Raw genomic sequence first — 20,536 nt, forward strand, 5'->3', positions numbered from 1 at the left:
AGAGGATGAAATAACAAGTTTTATCCAACTGTATAATTTTTCCGCTGTGGTTTTGCTTCTACATGTTGTTATATAGTGTATTTTTTTTACCTGTGTATTGAAGCGCAGATCAGGAAGCTGGATTCACATTGCCACGTCTCAATAATGTTTATATCACATAATTGCAGTCAAGTCCAGTTGGAATTAGACTTAAAATGCATGTTTGAATTTGAATTTTGAAATTTAGCCAAATTCATAAAACAGAAAATAATGTGTCTTTACTTTTGCTTTATTCCGGATTGTTGCTGCAAAAAACATTTCGGCATTTCCAGCTTTATTTTTGGGCCTCATAGGGTCATAGTTACTGTCTCTTATAAAGCAGACAATAATAATGATAATAATAATATATAATATATAACAATAACAATAACAATTATAATAATAATAATAATATAAAGCAGAAATAAATGATATAAAACCCCAGGCAATCCTACCACAAAAACACAAAACCACAAAACACGTGGTTATGAAACAGTAATAAATTTAGTGACAGACTTTATTTTGGATCATGCGTTTTGATGAAATCAGTTCAGCCCAAATGTTTATTATCATTCCTTTGACAGCATCGTCTCAACATGGATCACTGTACTGCAATCTTCTGAAAATAACAAAGAGCATATAGTGTTATGACATTTTACTACTTGCTGCTAAAGCCATTAAATAAATGAAAATGTGCATTCAGGAAACCCTTTTATTGAAGTTACAATGTTGGAACCTTTGAGTAACACATCATCATTTATGTTTAATTTATGTACTATATTCGCCCCTTTAACGTTTTTCAGTTAGAATTAGGAAAGCATCAAAATAAGGGTTAGGTATTTACCAAATTATAATCACATTTTCGATTTTTCCATCTGCGTTTCACTCCTTCAACCGCTGAACAAAATATTGAAGAAATGTGTTTAAAGCATTTATAACTGGGCTAATAAGTATCTCAAGTGTTTTGTGAGGTCATAAACGGCAGCCTGCCCAGTCTGTGCAGGTAGAGCAGAGGCTGCAGATAACTACAGCTGGCTGCAGCAGCTAAAGCCATGGCCATATACTGACACTTGAGGGCATGAGCTGAAACCAGTCCACCCAGAGGCAGGCAGACGATGAAGCCTGGATGATGACAATGATGATGAAGTCTTCCTGAGCAAATTGCAAGTGAAAATGTAAATCTGATTGTAACATGCACTCACAACCCAAAGCATATTCATTTTTAAGTCTATTTTCTACCATTTTTAACTACAATAAATGTGCACTGGATTCTGAGCATTGCCAAATCATGGGTGACCACGAGAGAACAAAGAGCATCAATGATCACAGCATCACATACCCTTTCAAATCAGATGGTAAATCAGAGGCTATGAGTCTGTAACACAGGCTCCACCGTCGCCATCTTGGCAGTCTCTGACTCCACCTAACTCCTGGCTTATCCGAAAATGCATGCACAAACCTTTCATTTGTATGTTTGTGGTTTTCAAGGCTGTGTTGTTATTGTAAAGCACTTTGAGCTGCATTGTTTGCATGAAAGGTGCTATTTAAATAAAGCTCATTCATTCATTAAAAATGGGCAAAGAGGTAGGGCATGTGTGGAGCAGAGATTTCAGTGCATTCCGGTTATAACTGTTATAAACACCAAATTTCTACATGTGTACGGACGTGTACTTCGTATGTAGTTTTTACCTTTGGTAGTGGAAGGGTCGTTCCACAGCCATGTACCTCTGCACAGACACCAGACAGAGGAGCAGCGGCTTCATAAAAAGCACCATGGAAGTCAGGACGGTCACCACAGCCAGCACAGAGTCACTCTGCCACAGGAAGTGATTGATAAAGAGCAGAGGCACGACCAGGTAGAAGGAGAGCTGGGTGAAGGCCAGGTGGAGAGGGAATAAGTCTGCAGGCAGGACACCAGAAACCTTTGACCTTTAAATTGAACAAATCGTAAATAAAGCTGTAAGTATCAGAATGACTCATTCAAATCATAAAAATGTCTGGCCTCTCTTTCTATTCTTTATCTATCAGATCATTCAATTGAAGCTGCATTATGGGACAAAGTTGCTGTACATGTTGCATCACAACGCTACGTTACATTTTCCTGAGGATGTGATGGATGAGCCAAAGGTTTGACGGGGTGCCAACAAGGAATTCGAAGGAGTAGGTGGTGAAGAGGATGAGGAGGCCTGGCGAAGCTCCTACTAATTTACCATCATTTTGGTTGCACTCTGTCCAGAAATACCCTGAAGCTGAGGATGAAGATTCATTCATACTGCAGGGGAAAAACAATGGCTGGAGAGAGGGATAAGAAATCAAAGAATGGAAAGTAAATCATCAAATCTGCTGAGATTACTAGATTATCTGTAACCTGCACAGTTTCCCCAAAAATTATTCTCCTGTCACATCTTAAAGTAAAACTGAAAAAACCTGGAGCCACCACATTTCTTAATGATAGTATTCATATTTGTTCATAATTTATATACAAATTATGAATATGTTGTGAAGCAGCTCTAACAAACCTTTCAATTTGGAGGTCGAGTAGTCCACTGAGGACAGCTGAGTTTGCTGCTTAGGTTGAGGGTATGTTTGGAAATGAGACCTCCTTAACAAATATTTAGCATGACAGACGTTGTGTAGATTTGCATGAAAATGGCGTAACCCAGCTACGTATATGTTGTGGTCTGACTGTGAAAGCCAGTGAAAAGCAATTGGTTTCAGATAATTTCTTGGTAATGCAGATATATAGTAGAGGATAAAACAGGCTGCAGTCCCAAGAAACTATCCGAAACCAGTCCCATTTCAATGATACATTTGATTGCGTGATAGTATGGCTTTTGTTCTACACACTCTTGCAAGTGTATTTCTAAAGTTCTCACTCACAGGTTAGGCAAGTTACTTTGTATGGCACCCTTGCACAACAAGGGGAAGTGCTTTACATAAGATGACGCATAAAATAAACACCGTGAAATACAAAAAGGAAAATATGACTAGATTTTTTAAATCAAATCAAATCAAAATGAGTTAAAATCGAATAAAATATAATAAATTAATAAAAATAGCAGTGCATTTACAGAACAATGAATTTATAGGCCCGAATAAAAGTGGTGACAGGTGTTCTTGAACGCAGCTTCTGATACGTCTGGCAGGGGCTGCTGACTGCAGGCCTCTGATTGGCTTATAGTTTGTGAGTCGCCAACTACAGTGTACTCGATGTATGTACCAGGATATGCCGTAAGGGCGCCGCTCTCGCTTGCTGGCTATGTATTCGACAGCACAGACTCCGCCTGTGAATATACCCTTAACAGCAAATCATGCGCACACAATCTGTGACCCAGAAGTCGCGCGGAGTTTAGAAACTGTATACATAGCGGTGGCGGGAGATGTTGAACAGAGAAATACAGAAGAAACGTCGTGGTTTTGATATTTAAAGAAGTGACAGAATAAAGTAGCATAGCAGAATCAGTTTTGAAAGAAATCGCCTTTGTTGGAGGGAAACGCAAAGATGGACGATTTCGGAGTTTATGCGATTTTCGGAGTGAACGGTCCGCCTCAAAGGCTGCTAAGGTAAGACAACCGTTGAAGGCTTTAACATTAGCTAGTTGCTCACATTGAAATGTAATATCTGCAATCCTTCGTGTATCTGAACCGCAGCTCAAGTTTTGTTAATTAACGTTACGATGTTTATATGCGGTAGCCACGCCACATGCCATAAACTTTATCTGTTGCTCCGACATTGGCGCCTCTTTAAATTAGCCGTGTTTATAGCGGAGGGTTAGTCGGTTAGCTTCTCTGTTATAGTGAAACACATGCCAAGAAGTCGTTTTCCGTATCTAGCCTAGTTATTGTGGATAGTAACAAACCATTATTTCATTATTCCTTTTTCCCGTGTCAGTGCCGACGGGCCGTGCAGGGTGTGTGTTGCAGTTCCCTCGACGGTCCGCCAGGTGGTGCTGTTCAGCAGCGGGCCGTGGGGGGAGAGGATCTGTGTCAACGCGGAGCTCAACGATGCTGACCGGATCCCCATCACTATCGGCAAACTGACTCCTTACAATAGGTAGGTCGAGTCTGTCTCAGAGACAAGAGAGTTGAAAATGCTGTTTATCCCCTGAGTCAGACACTGAGACCGTTTTTGTGTTTAAAAAAAAAAAAAAAGATTAATGTGCCATGGTTTTTCTAGGTGCTGCGCACTGCAACTTTCAGAATAGTTGGTAACCTTTCACTGAATACTGTACCTGCTGTCCTCCAGGTGTCTGTCATGGGAGCAGTGGGAGGAGGAGACTTGGACAGACAACGTAACACTCAACATCACTCTGGAGGGAGGAAGCCTGGTAAATATCAAACAAATCCCCCTGCTTCAGGACTAAAGGGGAATGCTGGAAAGAGGCAAACAAACTGTGATTCCAGTTAATAGCCAAGCCTATGACAGTTTATATCGAAGTATTACACCGTGCATCTGTAACTGAATATATCCCTTGTCATCTTCTATGGAAGCAACATTGGGAGGAAATAACAATAGTTAGTTATGTTGCGTATATTCGTTGTCTTTGTTATTATATTTAAAAAAGTAAATACTAAAAGTCTGATTCCATTCAAGCCTTTTTTATATTGTACATTTCTTTCTCAGACAAAAGCAGATTGGTCAGAACCAGAACTCATCCTGGCTGTGAAGGAATACACACCAAAGGTAATCTGATACAGATGTACTGTTACTAAATATATCAGAAACTGTTTAGTCACATATCAAGAACTTAATCCAACATTCAGATTCATTAGATGTATTTTATAAATACTTGTCAGTGCAATATAATATATGTTGACCTTTTGAATTGGTGATATTATGTGTGTTGACTTGTGTGCACTTTCTGTCATATCCAGCCTTGTGTACTTCAGTGTTTTCCTTCATTTCCCACAATACCTCACACAACATCAACATGTTTTCAAGCATTTTGTTAAATGATTACTGCGCTGTCCCAGGACACCACGGCTCCCCTCGCAGCCCGAGAGGTCAACGGCAAGAGGAAAAGAGGACGAGTGGCAGAGGAAGACAGTGACGAGAATAAGGCGACGAAAAGAGAGGAAGAAGAGAACGTGTGTCCCAATGGTACCTTGGAGAAGACCACACCTGTGCGAAAAGCCAGAGGGCAAACCAAAGCGGGGCAGAAGCTGTTCAGTAGTGGAGGAGATGCAACAAAGATGAAGGGAACAGGTTAGAGACACTGTCTGTTGGTGTTGTGTCTTGTAAAACCAAGGTCAAAGTTCAGTTATATGCATGGAATTTGACCCAAAAGACGACTTAATTCCTGTGTGTTTATTTCCTTGTGAACAGTTTTTCTGCCTGTGCGAGTGTAAAAGCCAGAATAGTGTTGCTAGTGATAATTAGTACTGAAGACACTCCTGTGGCTCAGTGTGGAGGAGTAAATAATTTTCTTTGTGCACGGTTTCCTTCTATGAAATCTCTTCTCTACAGCTAATGGAGCGGGAGAGGCGCAGGGGATTGTGGGAAGAACGCCTCCTCAGAGCGCAGCCAGGACGAAGAGTAGGCAGGCCAAGACTCCCACACAGACCGGTGAGTTTGTGAATACACATTACATACCATCTTATCTTTACTTTCTGTCATATTTATTCACTTTCTGGTCCCTCGGCTGCTCCGTTGATGCACATCGCCCACCTGAGGTCACAGAATGATGTTTTCTGCTCGTCTTTTTCTGCTCATGAGAAGCGTTCAGTACAGGATTGTAACATAAATCTGACTCAGACACACTCCATGGCCCATCCAGGTATATGTAGGTTTCAGCTAAATGGGTAGCATTAAAGGGATAGGTTTAATACTTTTTGAAAATATGGTTATTTGCCTTCTTGGTGACAGTTAGACGAGAAGCCTAATAGCTCTCTGTGGTCAACCATGTCAGTATTACAGTTTGAGGAGGTAAAGTCACATTTAAGTTTAAGTCAGCAGCATTTCCGACATCAGTCACTCGTCTACTTTATGGAACAGATGCATTTCCTTCTTCACTAATGTATTAATCCATGCCAACTCAAAGACACGGGTGCCAGGATGCAACCACCCATGTTTTTTCCTCTCTGAAGGAGAGCAAAAGCAGTTGAGACCACATCCCTGCCTCTATACCCTAATGAAATCTTTTCTGTATGCCACGTCCGGTCTCTGTCGTGGCTGTCGATTGATGATGAGACACTGCTTGATTCGACTGGTGTGTGTTGCACATAAGTGTTTTTTTCCCCTCTTGCACGCTAGGATGTGATCGTCATGTATCTGTGGTGATCGATCGAGCCCCTCGGTTTCACTGTGGGCTTCAGTCAAAAAGCTTCAGTGAGCGGAATCAATGAGTTTTGAAACTTGATTTGATTTTGTTCTGTGTTGACATTCACATAGTTATAGTGAGGGGTGTATGTGAGACGATTAACACATGAAATGTCAAATCTGTGGTTCTCCTGCAGCCCCGCTGATCAGCCCGTCAGGTCGCTGGGGTCAGACTCTGTGTCCCATCGATGCTCAGACAGCAATTCTGATTGGAGGACAGGGAGCCAGGATGCAGTTCTGCAAGGATCCCATGTGGAAGCTGTGCACAGGTCAGTCATACAGCACAACCACAAAATCAATTCATTTTTTTCCTGTAGGTCCGTGTCACAGTCGGTGTTCTGTGTCCCACAGAGGACATGTCCTGGGTGGCTGCGGAGACTCTGGCAGAGGGTCCGACCCCTGAGGCCAGGATTGGCCACACAGCCGCCTACGACCCCGACTCAAAGCGGATCTTTGTGTTTGGAGGCTCTAAAAACAAGAAATGGTTCAACGACGTTCACATCCTGGACACACAGAGCTGGAAGTGGACCATGGTGGAGGTGTGTGTGTGTGTGTGTGTGTGTGTGTGTGTGTGTGTGTGTACCTTGATTTAACTACAAGTCCACAACCTGTGAGGACATTTTTTTTTTACTCCTCCTTCTCTCTATCCATGTCCTCGTCCTCTTCTCTCCGTCAGGCTCAAGGTAAGGTTCCTCCTCTGGCCTACCACAGCTGCAGCATGTTTCGAGGTGAGCTCTTCGTACTGGGAGGGGTGTTCCCTCGTCCAAACCCGGAGCCCGACGGCTGCAGCGACTCGCTGTACATCTTCGATCCCCACCTCTCCATCTGGTACGAACCCATTGTGACAGGAGACAAACCCTCCCCCCGCTCAGGGTAAGATGGCTCGATCTGGCTGGCGGTTGTTACGTTTTAAAGACATAATTTGTCCAGCTCTTTGACTCCCTCTTTATTTTTTCTTTCAGTCACTCTGCATGTGTGATGCAGGAGAGGAAGATCTACGTATTTGGTGGATGGGACACTCCAGTCTGCTACAATGACATGTACATGTTGGACCTCGGTAAGACACACACACACACACACACACACACACACACAGTTTCATGCACATATACTGTATATCTATCTGCACATAGCCACACACACGGTGCACATGTATCTGGAGACCTATAATTAAAATGTAAATGTTTTTGTGTTTCTTAGGTCTGATGGAGTTTTCTGCTGTGAAAACAACTGGGAAAGCCCCCTCTCCTCGAAGGTACACAACTAGAAACACAAATACTGGACATCTAGTTAGAGCTAGGGCACTGGTATTGAACGTCACTATGTGTTCAATGTCTCCAGTTATCATAAATGATCAATAACCAATCAGATACTTCTCAAATTGCTTCAAAATAAGGTACTGAATATATTTTTCATATTAGTACTAACACTTGGGTATTAAATATTTCAAGAATTTTAAACGGTACTAAGTCCTAGATGCAGCACTTATTTGTATATATAATTAACTTAAGTTTGTGTGTGTTGCAGCTGGCATGGCAGCGCTGTGCTTTCAGACACTAAGTTTCTGATCCACGGAGGTTACAACGGAAACAACGCACTCAGTGACACTTTCATCTTCGATATAGGTGAGAGGCAGCTCACTGTTACACACACACGCACACACACACACGCATCCAAGAAAGATGGCTCGAAGTCCTTTTGTTGCCTGGTTCTCATTACATTACATTTATAGAAAGTAGCTGATTCTCACAATCAGATTATTTGATGTAAACAACGCCCGGGTTAAACGTACAAGCCACAGCAACCAAAGAGCTTTTCAGGGTGAAGAGGGGGAATATCCTTAACTGGTTGAGTTTGTCAGCTGATCTGATGATTTTCACTTCCACTATGTGTTAAAAGGACTATATCTCCCACACAGTTCTTTCTGTATTGATGTAAACCTACTCAAATTAAAGCTGAGACTTGGATCTTTAATATAGTTTCCATTTTTTTATTTTAAATTGATATTTCCATGCTAAGCTAAGCTAGCTGACAGCTTCATATTTAAGACAGCTATGAGAGTATAATTGATTGTCTCATCTGACTGTCATAAAAAAAAGTGTACGTCCCAACAAACAAACCAGTTATTGTTCTTGTTACATGATGAATTTTTGTGTTTATTTTTCGTTGCTTCAGACTCAAACAGCTGGACAGAGGTGTCGCTCCCTCAGCTCATTGTCCCCAGGGCGGGGCACTCCCTCATCACCATGGATACAGTCAGTCGCCACCCTTTCTCAGAGGATGATGAAGACTTGGATATGGACGCAGGCAGAACTCTGCTGGTGTTCGGAGGCGGAGACAACGAGGGCAACTTCTACTCTGACCTGACGACTGTCGCCGTGGAGGAACTTCTCAGTGCTATATAAAGAGAGTGAGTCAGAGGTGAATCCTCACTGCCTGACTGCATGTGAAGCTATTTCCACACCCCCACTTTGCCCTTTATTATTTATATTCTCATGGTTTGCCTTTTTTACTTTGGTTGAATGATTCCTGTCTTCTTTCAATTGTTTTTAAAGGGTTTTTACAGTTTCAGTTTTGGAAAATGTGCATGTAAGTACCAGTGTACTGTATGTACATTATGGGCATTTTGTTGAATACAGATATTTAAAAATAAATATTGACAAATATTTCCAATCAAGTGCAAAACAGGATTAAGATACTTTTCTACTTTTTAACAAATGTTTTTTTTTTTTTCATAATAAGAATAATTGTTGTTTTAAACACAAAACATTGCAGATTAAATCATCAAGGATGTTATATCAATTTTTATGTACATAGTTTAAAGTCTCAAGATCTTCCTCAGGTAAAATGTATAGTTTTAATTTGATAGGTTAAATATCTTTTTCTGTTTCTTATGTGTAATGGAGTTTTTCACCAGCCCTGATCATTTGGAATATTTTGCCTCTGAATAACTGCAAATGCATAAACTGTTTTTTTTGTTGTGATGAAAGTTATCATCTTCAAACTGATCTAAAAATCTATTCATGCTACTGTGCTGTTCCATTTTGGCTCTTGTCTTTACTTAATAAACATTTTAATTTTTAAACTGTCTCCTATGCATAATGTTATTCTGGACATTAATATTCCTACGAAGATGCAGAGAAGGTTAAAGCTCCTTAGACTCAGTCTACCGCCTTTTCCATTCGCAGAATAATTGACCCATTTAAGATGTGTCAGTGGTTTCAAACTGATGTAAATTAGATGAGGTTTGACACTTAAAACAGACAGACCTGTTAATAACACCCCTGTTGGCCCAGTAACTCAACACTAACATTAGCTAATGTCAGACTAGCAGAGTAACTGATGCTGTCTTCAAAAGAGCCAGAGCTAAATGGAGACGTTTTAATAAAAGATTAGTGGAGTCGAGAGGGATTATCTTTGTTTCCGCCGAATGGCTGTTAATGGTGTCATGAATGTGGCCGTTTTTTAACTTTAATATTTTTCATTGGATTATGTCATGCAGAGAGCTCCGAGAGGTTCACACAAGTCAGTAAATTCCCACTTATATAACGTGAGGACACTTTGGAGGTTCTGTGCATCTGTGACACATATAATGTTTCTGTGTTTATATATTGTTCATCCCCAGAACAGAAATCATTCAATAAAAAACACCAATATGGGGAGGTTATATTTAGTTACAAATTTACATATGATGTGTTTTTTAGGCTGATTCCAGTATGTTTACCTACAATAATATTATTAAATTATTTATTTAAATTATTAAACTTATATTTGGTACGATTAAAGCAATAAAATAAATAAAGGATTCAGGTTCAGTGAAATCCGTCATATAAGGATGACAGTGCTCATGATCTTGAATGGACAAAACTGTGGCCAGTTAGAAACTGTGACCTCCAGACCTTCACCTCAGCAGAAGCAAGGACGTCCAAATCCAGGAAGAGACTTAAAAAATGTGAGTCAAAGAACAACACATTTATTTTCTGCCATTTTTGTATTTTTCTAGAAAGCAGACCGACAAGATCAGTTGATACTGTTTTCACCTACTGCGTGGTATTTCCTCTGGTGATGCAAAGGAAGCCTGGTTTCCTCAAAATATTCAGTCAAAAACAAAATCAGTTTCCCTGTTTCCCTTTAAGACTTGAGGATATGTGCAAGTTCTCACTTGATTCTTTCACTGCAAATCATAAAATATGCAATGTTCTTAATGGGCTATAAAGTAAGTCTTTATTACTTTTGTCATAATTAAAGGTAATGTGGTTGAATCCATTTATTTTTAATATTAGAGTCTTCAGCCCTTTAATTACTAACGTACATCATGTTGCACTTACTCTGATTGTAGCACAGTTAGTACAAGAGCCTATTTTTGGCCTTGCCTCTAATTTCTTCACCAATTTTGCCCACGCTGTGTGTCAGCACCTGCTAAACTGCAGGTAAAGGAAAGATTCTCAGGCCATTAAAAAGGCTCAGCCTTTTTGCCAATTTCTATTACTATTTCTTTTATTTATTTTCCACTTTAACACAAATATGTGGGTTCATTTGTTTTTATCAAATCATCATTTCTGTTTTCAAATCAGCTGAGCTGCTTTGCAGTCGACCTGCACATTCTGGATGGAGGAAGTGAAAGGGCACTTCCATTACCCCCCAGTTAATGCAGCAAAGCTGCTTAGTTGCCAGTAGATCAGACTGTAAAAACACATCTTCCTAATGTTTTTTATCCATTAACAATTTCTCAATTCATTTTGCAGAAAATTATATAAATCATTATTGGGATATTAAGTTACATTTTGTTAATTTCCCCTTCCCGAGTATATCTACAAATACTTACAATTCCAGTAGGTTAATCTCCAAAGATGAATTCAACTTTAGTTACTTTTATTGATGAATAAATAAAGTAAGAAAACTGACAATGTAGAAAGTAAGATGAAGGCAATAAAGTCAAAACTCTTTGTGGATTGCCCCGAAAGTCCCTATCTTTATACACAAAATAACATTTGTGAATTCATGAACAAGATGCCTTTATTATCAGATTCTTAAGCTATGTCACCAAATCACATTTTTTTGTGGGAAAATCTGGATAAAAAGTATTTTGGGCTCATTTCTGCTTCACAGAATGTGAATAATTACTTAGACTTGTTTTGATTACTTTCAGACTTTGTTCAATACCTGGCTCACTGAACGTGAAGTCAGTGGCAACAGCTGGGTGGTTCATGTTCCAGTGCACTTAAATCATATGTGTGACAATATCACAGAAGATTAGGATGCTGTCTTAATTCATTAATACATTGGATGTCACAGTAATCAAGCTCTGCACACGGCCACAGAGTTAGACGTGGAGTCATGTGGAGATGAACTGAGATGCAAAAACCAGGACATAAGGTGTGGTGATGTGTGCAGGATGCCAGACTCTACAGAGGAAATCATTGGCTACATATTAAAAACAACAGTTATTGCAGTCTCAATCTGGCCAGATACATTTGGCAGCCTTAAATAGGACAGTGGAGATAAAAAGGCTGGTACGTTTTTTTAATGTTCATCCAGTGAAACTGAAAATACCCTCAAATCAGCTGCAATTAACAGTTTGCAGTTCAACCTCCTACTCAGTGTGTCATTTCTTCACTAAAGCAAAATAGGAGTATGGCAGCCAAAAAAAAATCCATCCAAATATTTATGGAACTCACAGGAGGAATTAGTCTGTTACACATGATAGATACTGTAATATATTCTGCATGCTGCAGATGGCGACACTTCAGCACGTTTTGCCCCAGCAACAAACCACTCAAACAGCTCATAGCAAATCTTGAAAAATGTAGTCAGTGAGTTCACATAATCACGATTTTGTGATCATGATTGTATCAATCATGACTTATCAATCATGACACAACATGACTTCTTGTGGTATTTCATTCGTTTTTTCCTTCACAGTGTGGGTGACATCCACTCTCCTGTTATCCCCCATCAAACTGGACGTGTTCCAACACACTGAAAAAGTGCATTTGGATTGGTTTAGGTATATAGTGATAGGTAAAGCACAAGAAAGGCCTGGTGCTTCTCTCTGGTACAGTAACTAGATTAGTAATGATGGTGAACACACTGTTATGCACTGAAAACAGAGGTGTTTGTCTCCTGTAACCGTGTGTGGACCCTTGAGTGCACTCCTTCCATCATCAGGGTGTGATTTTCCCCTTGATTCATCGGGAAATCCTGCCAGTTGGATTCTCTCCCAGTCCTTGCTAACGAGCCTCTCATACCCCTTCATTTCCTGATTTCTTTTTTATTTTCTCCATAACATCCTCGCATTGTGTAAATGGTGAATATTTGGTATTGTGACTAGTCTCTGCAGGCCTCCTGACTGACAGAGTTCAGACACCACCACTTCCAACAGCAGCCATATTATCTTTGTCAGTCCATAGCTGTTGCTAAGTAACTTCAAAATTTCTATGCAAGCTGTCAGCACCTTACAGTCACACTTATGGATAGCATGGGTACATATTTACAAAGGACACTTTATTTTTATTATATTTATTTATAATTGACTATAGCCTCAGTTAAAGTATATAAAACAATAGAGATTGTTGAGATAAAAATTATATTATTTCCTCCGAAATTCTCTGTAGTTAACAAAAGAAGGAGAAAATGATGATGTAATGATTAAACTACCCTATGAACTGGAATGACCCCTCAGTTATGTGTACAAAAATATGTATATGTTGAGTTGTATTATGGGTGTTACATGTGTTTCTGGAGTGAAAATGTCAATTTTTGTGTTTTATTTCATGTTTAAATAAAGTTTCATCAAATACACTGTAAAGTTAAGTAACTCATATAAATTGAAAACTGAATTTGTGTAACACTTGATAACATAATCACTATTTTACAGTCAAAAATAGTGAGCCATGCCCTGTTGGCCAACAGTGTATTCTCCATACATTTTGTACTGTGGTGTAACACTGTGGCTTAATGAATGGATCTAAAGAACAATGCAGTTGGTTGTTTCTCTTTTTTTCCTGTGTCATGATTTAGGTTGCTACAAACATTGTGTGAAAAGGACTTGATTCTCTGGGCTTTGAAGGAAAAACTCAGTATGTGACAGATGAAAGGAAACAGGGATGTGACTCCATTGTAAAAATATCTGGCAACTCCTGTAGACAGGCTGTCACGTGAACATCACCTGCAGAACAGGAGTTTCCAGAGAGATACAGAGAGAGGAAAAAGAAGACGTGTGTTTGTGCATGTTTGTAAATGAAACAGTTCTCAACAGAGATACACTGTTTTGCAGGGGTGTTGTTCGAGATCCTAGCATAACTTTAAGAATATAGTTCTTGTGTCCCCTGAGATGTGGGCACTCTCCAGCTGCTGGCGCCTTGAATCATCACCATTTCTCACCCCACCAGCAACAGCAATGCTACACAAGTATTGTTGCTTTTTGGTTATTTACATGTGACATCAGTATGTCAAATTTACTACAGGTTTTTCATTGTTGTCAAACAAGTGAATTTAGAGGTTTTGAGTTCCTGGGGGCTTATCTTTAGTAAGCTAGTGTATACTTTACAAAAAAGTCCCTCAGGAGTGTCTCTTAGTTGTGAATGAATTCTGTAGAAATAATGCAGATACTGTGCAGGACTATGAAATGCAGGAGTTTTCCCTGGCGACACTGCACCTGCCATTTACCAACCTGGAAGAATCGCGGTCAACAGTAAAGGCTCGGGACAAAACTCGAGTAGAGCCGAACACTGAACGAACCCCCTCCCTCTCCAATCCTCCTCCTTCAGTCGTGGTGCAAGCAGCCATGTTGCCGCGAGCTTGTTCCGGTATCAGGGCAGGATCGTGCGCATAGACTGCATTCGGGCGCAGCTCCTCTCCTCGCCTCTCCCCCTGTCGCCCGTGGCACGCACCTCCGAACAAGAAAACCCCAGTATACCGATAATGGATTTTACAACTTGATGATTCTTCCTTCAGTCGGCTGGTCACAGGAATAATAGCAGTCGGTGTACCGACAGGACGAACTGGTATATCGCCTCACTGCAGTGCAGCAGTGGTGAACGACCTTATTCCAATCACGCAACAGAAGGAAGAGCGCCGGTGATTTCCGTGGATTTTGAGTTTTGTGGGTTGCTCTGTGGCAGTCACCGCCGCTGCGGCCGCTGGAAGATAAGCTAACTAGCTAGCTCTGCTTCCGAAGAAACCCTGAATTAGCTAGCTACATGGGCTAATATCGGCCAGCCAGTGAGCCAGCGCAACAAATTAATTCGTGTTTCTCACCTGCCATGTGACCATTTTACATGGTTGCTTTTATTCTTTCGGATACTCTGCCGTGGATGTCTCGCTGGGAACATTTTGAATTGTTTTGCGTGAGTTGGGAAGGTCGAGACCTCGCCGGGAATAACTTTGGCCTGAAAGTTTGTAGACCCCGGACCTGGTTTCAAAGCTGAAAGGAAACGTCTCAGACACAAAAAGAGAAAGACAGACGACGCAACTGCGTTATGAAAACGACGCTGGATGTACATTTGTTGTAGATTTCGGCGACAGTCGGGGCTTCCTCAGACGTTAGTTAGCAACCTTACAGGTTAGCATGTTAGCCACTTAATTGAACCTTGTCTCGTTCAGTACAACCATTGCCCAACTTTTCTTCTAGCTAGCCCAAGTAGCTAGCTGGCCAAAACGTCACAGCATCAGGTTGTTAGCTCGCTGGCCACCATCGACGCTGATAAATGCTAATTGGGAACTGGATGTTTTCACACCGCGACCGAAGCTGAAGAAGACATTTGCTTTTTCCTGTTTTGCTGCTTGTTGACAAACATGGGACGTGCGGTTGGTGCTAGCTAGTTTCTAGCTAGCTGGCTAACTCGGCTAGCCGCTGATGTGGGATTCAACTTGTTGATTCACGGGCTATTTGTCGTACTGCTAGCTGGCTAGCACTGGATGTCTGTTGGAAATTTCCCTCTGCCACCAACTGCCCAAGTTTTAAATGCACAATAGACACTGAAGAATCGTTCTTGTTTCACTGCTCCGTTCCCCTTTTTGGCAACCCCAAGTCTTTCAAAAATGTCAACAAGGACCCCATTGGTGCAAGTCATTGAGAATTCGACTGGACAGGTAAGATGTACTTCTAAGATACCTCTCTCAAATAATGTTATTGTTGATATTTGCCTATAAATGTACTTTGGTATTACATTCTCATCTGCCTTAGATAGAGGCCTTGTTTGGCCTTCCACAGTCTCTGGATGTCTCTTTGCTTTTTCTCTGTCTCTGTTGTCTTTGCCACACAGCAGTGATTCACCAGCTTGCCTACGCACTCACACTGGATTTCCCACTCCTTACAGACAAGGAGAACACATTTAGGTTTCTGTTTAGTCTGTGTGTTGGGGCATGTCCTCCTGCTTGACTTTTCTTCATTGTGACCTGTTGCAATAGAGACAACCCTGTCAGCCAGTTCCACATTGATTATATATAGATGACAATACAGAAGCCCAGCAGACACATATTAGTCTGATGCATCATTATCTCACTACAGTACAAAAGTGTGATGTGTTCTTTAAGTACCTTTGGGCATAGGTAATATGGATAATCCTTTGTAAAAAATACAATGTAGTGGTGTTTGAGAATTTTTCTTTTTCTAAGAGAAAACACGGTTGACTTTTGTTGGCAACTCGATACTTTGTGTGAATTGGTTTTTAAATTATCATATTGATTTGCAACTTCTATAGTAGAAGTGTGGTCTTAAAATCTGCAGTGATGGTCTCTTGTAAGAGAAAGCGTTGTTTTTGTGCTGAACAGTCTTAACATGGGAACCATCACAATACCACAAAGCAACTTATTGCTTCGTGTTTGTTATGAAGAAGCTCTGGTGGCTGTGTGATCATAGAAAATGGACTTTCTCAGTTTTTGGTTTAAGCAACACAACTTATTGTTCAGTGAGTAATAAATAAATTGTGCACAAAGAGGTTTAGAGCACTCCTAGAACTGATGTAGACTTAAATTCAGATGTGTTGTTAAAATGTTCTCACAGATGTTCACTTGGAGCTGTCATTTCTGGGTTCAGCGGGCATTGAAGGCACATATAAACACACATCTTTATTAGCCCTAAAACTAATGATATCCAGAGACCAGAGGCCTCCTAATCAAACTATAAATACTGATTCATCAATACATGTGTCAAAATTGCAAAGAATGTTTAGAAACAAGCAGATTCAGAGTTTCATGTTTCCATTCAGTTGAATACAGAAATGCTTTTGCAGCATGCTTAAAAGTTTGAAAGCCAAAGAAACCCCTTGGCTGTGCATTGTAAATCATTATCAGAAAGCTGGGACAAAGCCCCTGCTTCCAAGACTACAGTATCTGTCTTAATTCTGTAGACAGTTTTATTTGTAGTATATAGTGTATAGTTTCCTATACAGACCATGACTTGCATTACTTGGGCAGCTGTTGACAAGCATCATGTGGTATGTCTCCTTAATGAAAAATCTCCTATACCATTGAATGGAAAAAGTTATACGGCTACATCTTGACAGTGCAACCAGTACATGCTCTCAGTGCGTGTGTGGAGCTTAACCCATTGCTATATTTGTGTTGCTTGAGTGTTTATAGGTATATTAATGTAGCTGTGGTGATACATTGTTTTAGCAGTTGGTCAGTAGCTTTGATGACTGTAGCATCATAAATAGAGCAATTTTAAACACATGAAAAGCATTTGGCTAAAACCTTTATGAAAAATTAGTTAACATTAGTTTTAAAGAGGCTATTAAAGAAATATAAAATAATAAAAGTTAAGTGGGGAGTCTTTTTTTTGTTTGTTTTTTTTTCAACCTGTCACAAGAGCTGCACCACTTTGTCAAAACCAAAACTGTTTTGTACCTGAAACACTGAAATCCTAACCCAGGTGTGTAAACAGCAGCTGGAAAGCCAAGCCGACTGCAGATCTGCTCTCACCAGCCAATAGGAAAACCTCTTGGTGTTAGAGACTCAAAGGTTAAAAGATTTAGTCTGCTATTGCTCCTTGTACAAAATAAAATGCTGACGGAAGTTGTCTGTTTATACCATGATCTCATTGCACGTGTCAGTGCGTGTGTGTGTGATGGTTAGTCTCACACCGTGGATCAATGCTTCCATTAGAGTGTACAGGAAAGCAAGTTATCAGGTAGACTGGTACGTAGGTAGGTGGGTGTGGGCAAATAAATCCACACAAACAAAGTGACACATGTATATTCTTAAGGCTACACCTTTACCTGGAACAGAGGTCAGAAACAATACTGTTGATTATGTAAGTCTGACTATCTTCCCCACATGTGCGCACACACAGGACATATTGGTATAACACAAGCTTATACAAACATACAGTACTAACCTTCGATATAAGCAGACTTCAATTCAATGAAACCACTGTGTTGGCCTCTGCAGAGTGCCTTGGCAAGTAAAAACAGTAGTTTATCAAAAAAAAGTTAGACCTACCTGTAATTTTGCCACAGCACAGTGCAACATAATTCAACAACACATTGTGTTGGCCAATCATATACTTGCATTTGTACACATCTGGTAGAATACCTTGAAGTGTGTAGTGTGCAGCATTGTGCCACAAGCCACATGAAGATGGAAGAGAGATAAACTCCTGCAGTGGTAACCTGTCACAGTTGTACACTCATAAGAGTATAAACCAAAATGCAGTATCTTGGTGATTAATAACCCTCAAACTGAACTTCATAGTATGCCTTGTTTGTGTACCCTTTAGCAATGTGCCTGTACCAACACAGCCCTATGTGATGTTAGACTGTAGTACTGTTGTTGGTCATGAATGGGCCTTTACTCATCCCACAGCATCTAGGAAGGATTTAGGGGTAGAAGAAAAAAAAGTTTGGGGTCATGACAAGTGCTTAACTCGGTTTGTAGGCCAAGGGTCGTGAATGGATATGTCCACACAAACGGGGTCTGTTTTAAAGGCCATGTATAGAAAGCCTTTGGTGTCGGGTCTCAAGATACAGGACAAAATGGCACCGGACATGAGGACAGACTGAGTGTTGACATGACTGCCTCTGTTCCTGTCAGAGAAAGTGTATATTTTGATCTGATTAGTGAATGTGCTGTTTGCCAAAAGCAGATATTCTCTCATTCTCAGCTTGTTACTACAAAAAGACTGCTTGACTGGAATGGAGCTGTTTATTTTATTATTTTATATCAAGTTAGTTTTATGATGATTTACATGACTTGGAAAGCAAGGCCTTTTTACACTAGTTGCAAACTAAGCTGTAAATGGCTGTAAAAGTCTGGGAGGTTTGGGAGTGAGTTACTGACCAAGGCAGATCACCATCCTGTCATCATCAACAGTTGCTGGGCACATATCATAAGAGAGCTGTCAAATGTAGAGAAGTGACTTGTGACATCTTTCTGACGGTGTGAAATGGCAGATGCGTTGAGTGGCTTTGAGCTGACATGTTGCCATGTTCCACAAGGTTTGGTAATGGCTGTTAGTTTGAGGAACTTATTTGAATATGACACTCTTTATCAGTGTTACAGCAACCTGAAAACCTAGTACTTGTACATTATCAGGTGAAAGAGAGGGTTAATTAAAAATACAAAGCCGAATATATTTAATGTCTGAAATTCTTTTATATTTGATTATTGCATCAGGTTAGTTCAAAATGGGGCTACTCATTTTGTTAAAATGTTTGCTGCAGTTTGTACTCTTTGTTCACTTCCCCAGACATGATCACTTGATTGTCTGATTTCCTGTTTTACAATGTCTATTTATTTAGCCACGTCTTCTGAAAAGACAGACTAATGCAGCTAGAAATACTGGTCTGCCTCTTCAATTGTTACTTCATCCTCCATTTCATTGTTTGAGTAGTTGCTCACTAACTGAACAAGCTGGATCCTCCCCACATTGAGGTGTGATGGATTTAAACCATGAATTTGTCCAAGTGAAACATTTACTCACTGTAGAAGTAATTTAGGGAAAACCAGAATCTAAAGTACATTTAGGACTTGACTTAAATGTTTACATTGAGTTTATCAAAGGTTTATTTATGCAGGACGCTGCAACCCAAAAGGAAACAAAACAAGGATCAAGGAAATTAAGCACAAGTCACAAGATGGCCCATATGAAGGCATAAAAGATCTCCTTTATTCACATGGTGTATTTTAAATGGCACCTTCAACCTTAGTCCTTCAGTAAAGGCAAGGAATCCCCCCCCCCCCCCCCCCAATAAATAATAAACAGAAGGGATGCCAAATTGTTCCCTTTCTTATTGAAGTTTTCAAACTGAATTAATGATTGCTGTCATTTAATTCAGCCTACGAGTATAAACTTACTTCCACCTACAGAGCACTTTCCTGCTTGAACATTACTTTATCAAGCAGGGATGATGGGGATGAGTTCTGGGGGATTCCTGTGGGATTGGAGGACCATTACATTTTATTCTGCTGCTCCCAATAGCAATTAATCAATACATCAAAATCGAAGCAGGAGAAATCAACAGTATGCCTGTAATTTGTGTAATTGTAAATTCAAGTAATCCCCAGACTTTGCTGGGCTGTTATCAGGTGGCCTTGATTTTTGATTAGCAAAAATTAACTCTAAATTTACAGATTTTAGTCAAAAATGTCCCCATTTTTCTCATTTTCTAGAATGTTTAATTTGATTGTAGGCCTGGGGAGATGCAAGGTGTGATATCCATGTATTTATTCATTAAGTCAAAATCATTAAAAAAAAAAAAAAAAAATCGTCATTGTCTGACCATGTTTTTGGTCTGTTTTAGTTTGACCTTTATAACCTGCACCAGGATGGAGGTGGTGATGGTTGCAGATTCAAAATACCATCAAGCAACACAGCAATATAAGATTAAGCAAACACAGTTTTTGAAAGTGTGAGTGTAGCTGAGCACAGTTTGATGTATTTCACCTGACACCTTCGGAGTGTGAAAGCTTCGCAGAGAATCTTCCAGCAAGCTGTTGAGCTGGAAATTCAATACAGACAAGAGAATAGACACTGAATGTGTGAGTGCATTGACACAGGTATGTTGGTCAAGATGTGTTTTTATTATTCTGGTGTTCACCCTTTTGCCTGTCCTTCATTCATGCTCCCCATGAGTGTGTCATCTTGTAAGCAATCTATAGCGCAAACACGCATGCAAACGTAAACGTTGCTGTTATGCCCAGGAAACCATAAATTATGCTTCTCTCCTTACTAGACCAGTCACTAGGCAGATGAAC

The 20,536-nt window shown here is 40.2% G+C and overlaps 2 protein-coding genes across 13 annotated transcripts in view; both read left to right on the plus strand.

The window, feature by feature from the left end:
- Nucleotides 1-3,367: 3,367 nt before the first annotated feature.
- krcp (kelch repeat-containing protein) lies at nucleotides 3,368-9,416 on the plus strand. The gene is made up of 13 exons (XM_056369357.1): nucleotides 3,368-3,582; nucleotides 3,911-4,072; nucleotides 4,265-4,346; nucleotides 4,643-4,702; nucleotides 4,993-5,224; nucleotides 5,486-5,584; nucleotides 6,475-6,606; nucleotides 6,689-6,876; nucleotides 7,014-7,210; nucleotides 7,300-7,394; nucleotides 7,538-7,592; nucleotides 7,865-7,962; nucleotides 8,513-9,416. Exons 1-13 carry the CDS (start codon nucleotides 3,521-3,523, stop codon nucleotides 8,740-8,742), a joined length of 1,692 nt encoding a protein of 563 aa, XP_056225332.1. The 5' UTR covers nucleotides 3,368-3,520; the 3' UTR covers nucleotides 8,743-9,416.
- A 4,551-nt stretch (nucleotides 9,417-13,967) lies between these two features.
- mark2b (MAP/microtubule affinity-regulating kinase 2b) overlaps nucleotides 13,968-20,536 on the plus strand; it is a 50,817-nt gene continuing 44,248 nt past the window's right edge. For 4 of the 12 annotated variants that reach the window (XM_056368798.1, XM_056368799.1, XM_056368793.1 and 1 more), the window contains exon 1: nucleotides 13,972-15,430. In XM_056368798.1, the coding sequence (XP_056224773.1) occupies nucleotides 15,380-15,430 (51 nt within the window). In that variant the 5' untranslated portion in view covers nucleotides 13,972-15,379. Of the gene's footprint in view, nucleotides 15,431-20,536 lie in introns of all 12 variants that reach the window. The other 8 variants (XM_056368791.1, XM_056368792.1, XM_056368796.1 and 5 more) reach the window with 4 other exon arrangements.

This window comes from Seriola aureovittata, chromosome 23 (assembly GCF_021018895.1).
Source record: "Seriola aureovittata isolate HTS-2021-v1 ecotype China chromosome 23, ASM2101889v1, whole genome shotgun sequence".
NCBI lineage: Eukaryota > Metazoa > Chordata > Actinopteri > Carangiformes > Carangidae > Seriola > Seriola aureovittata.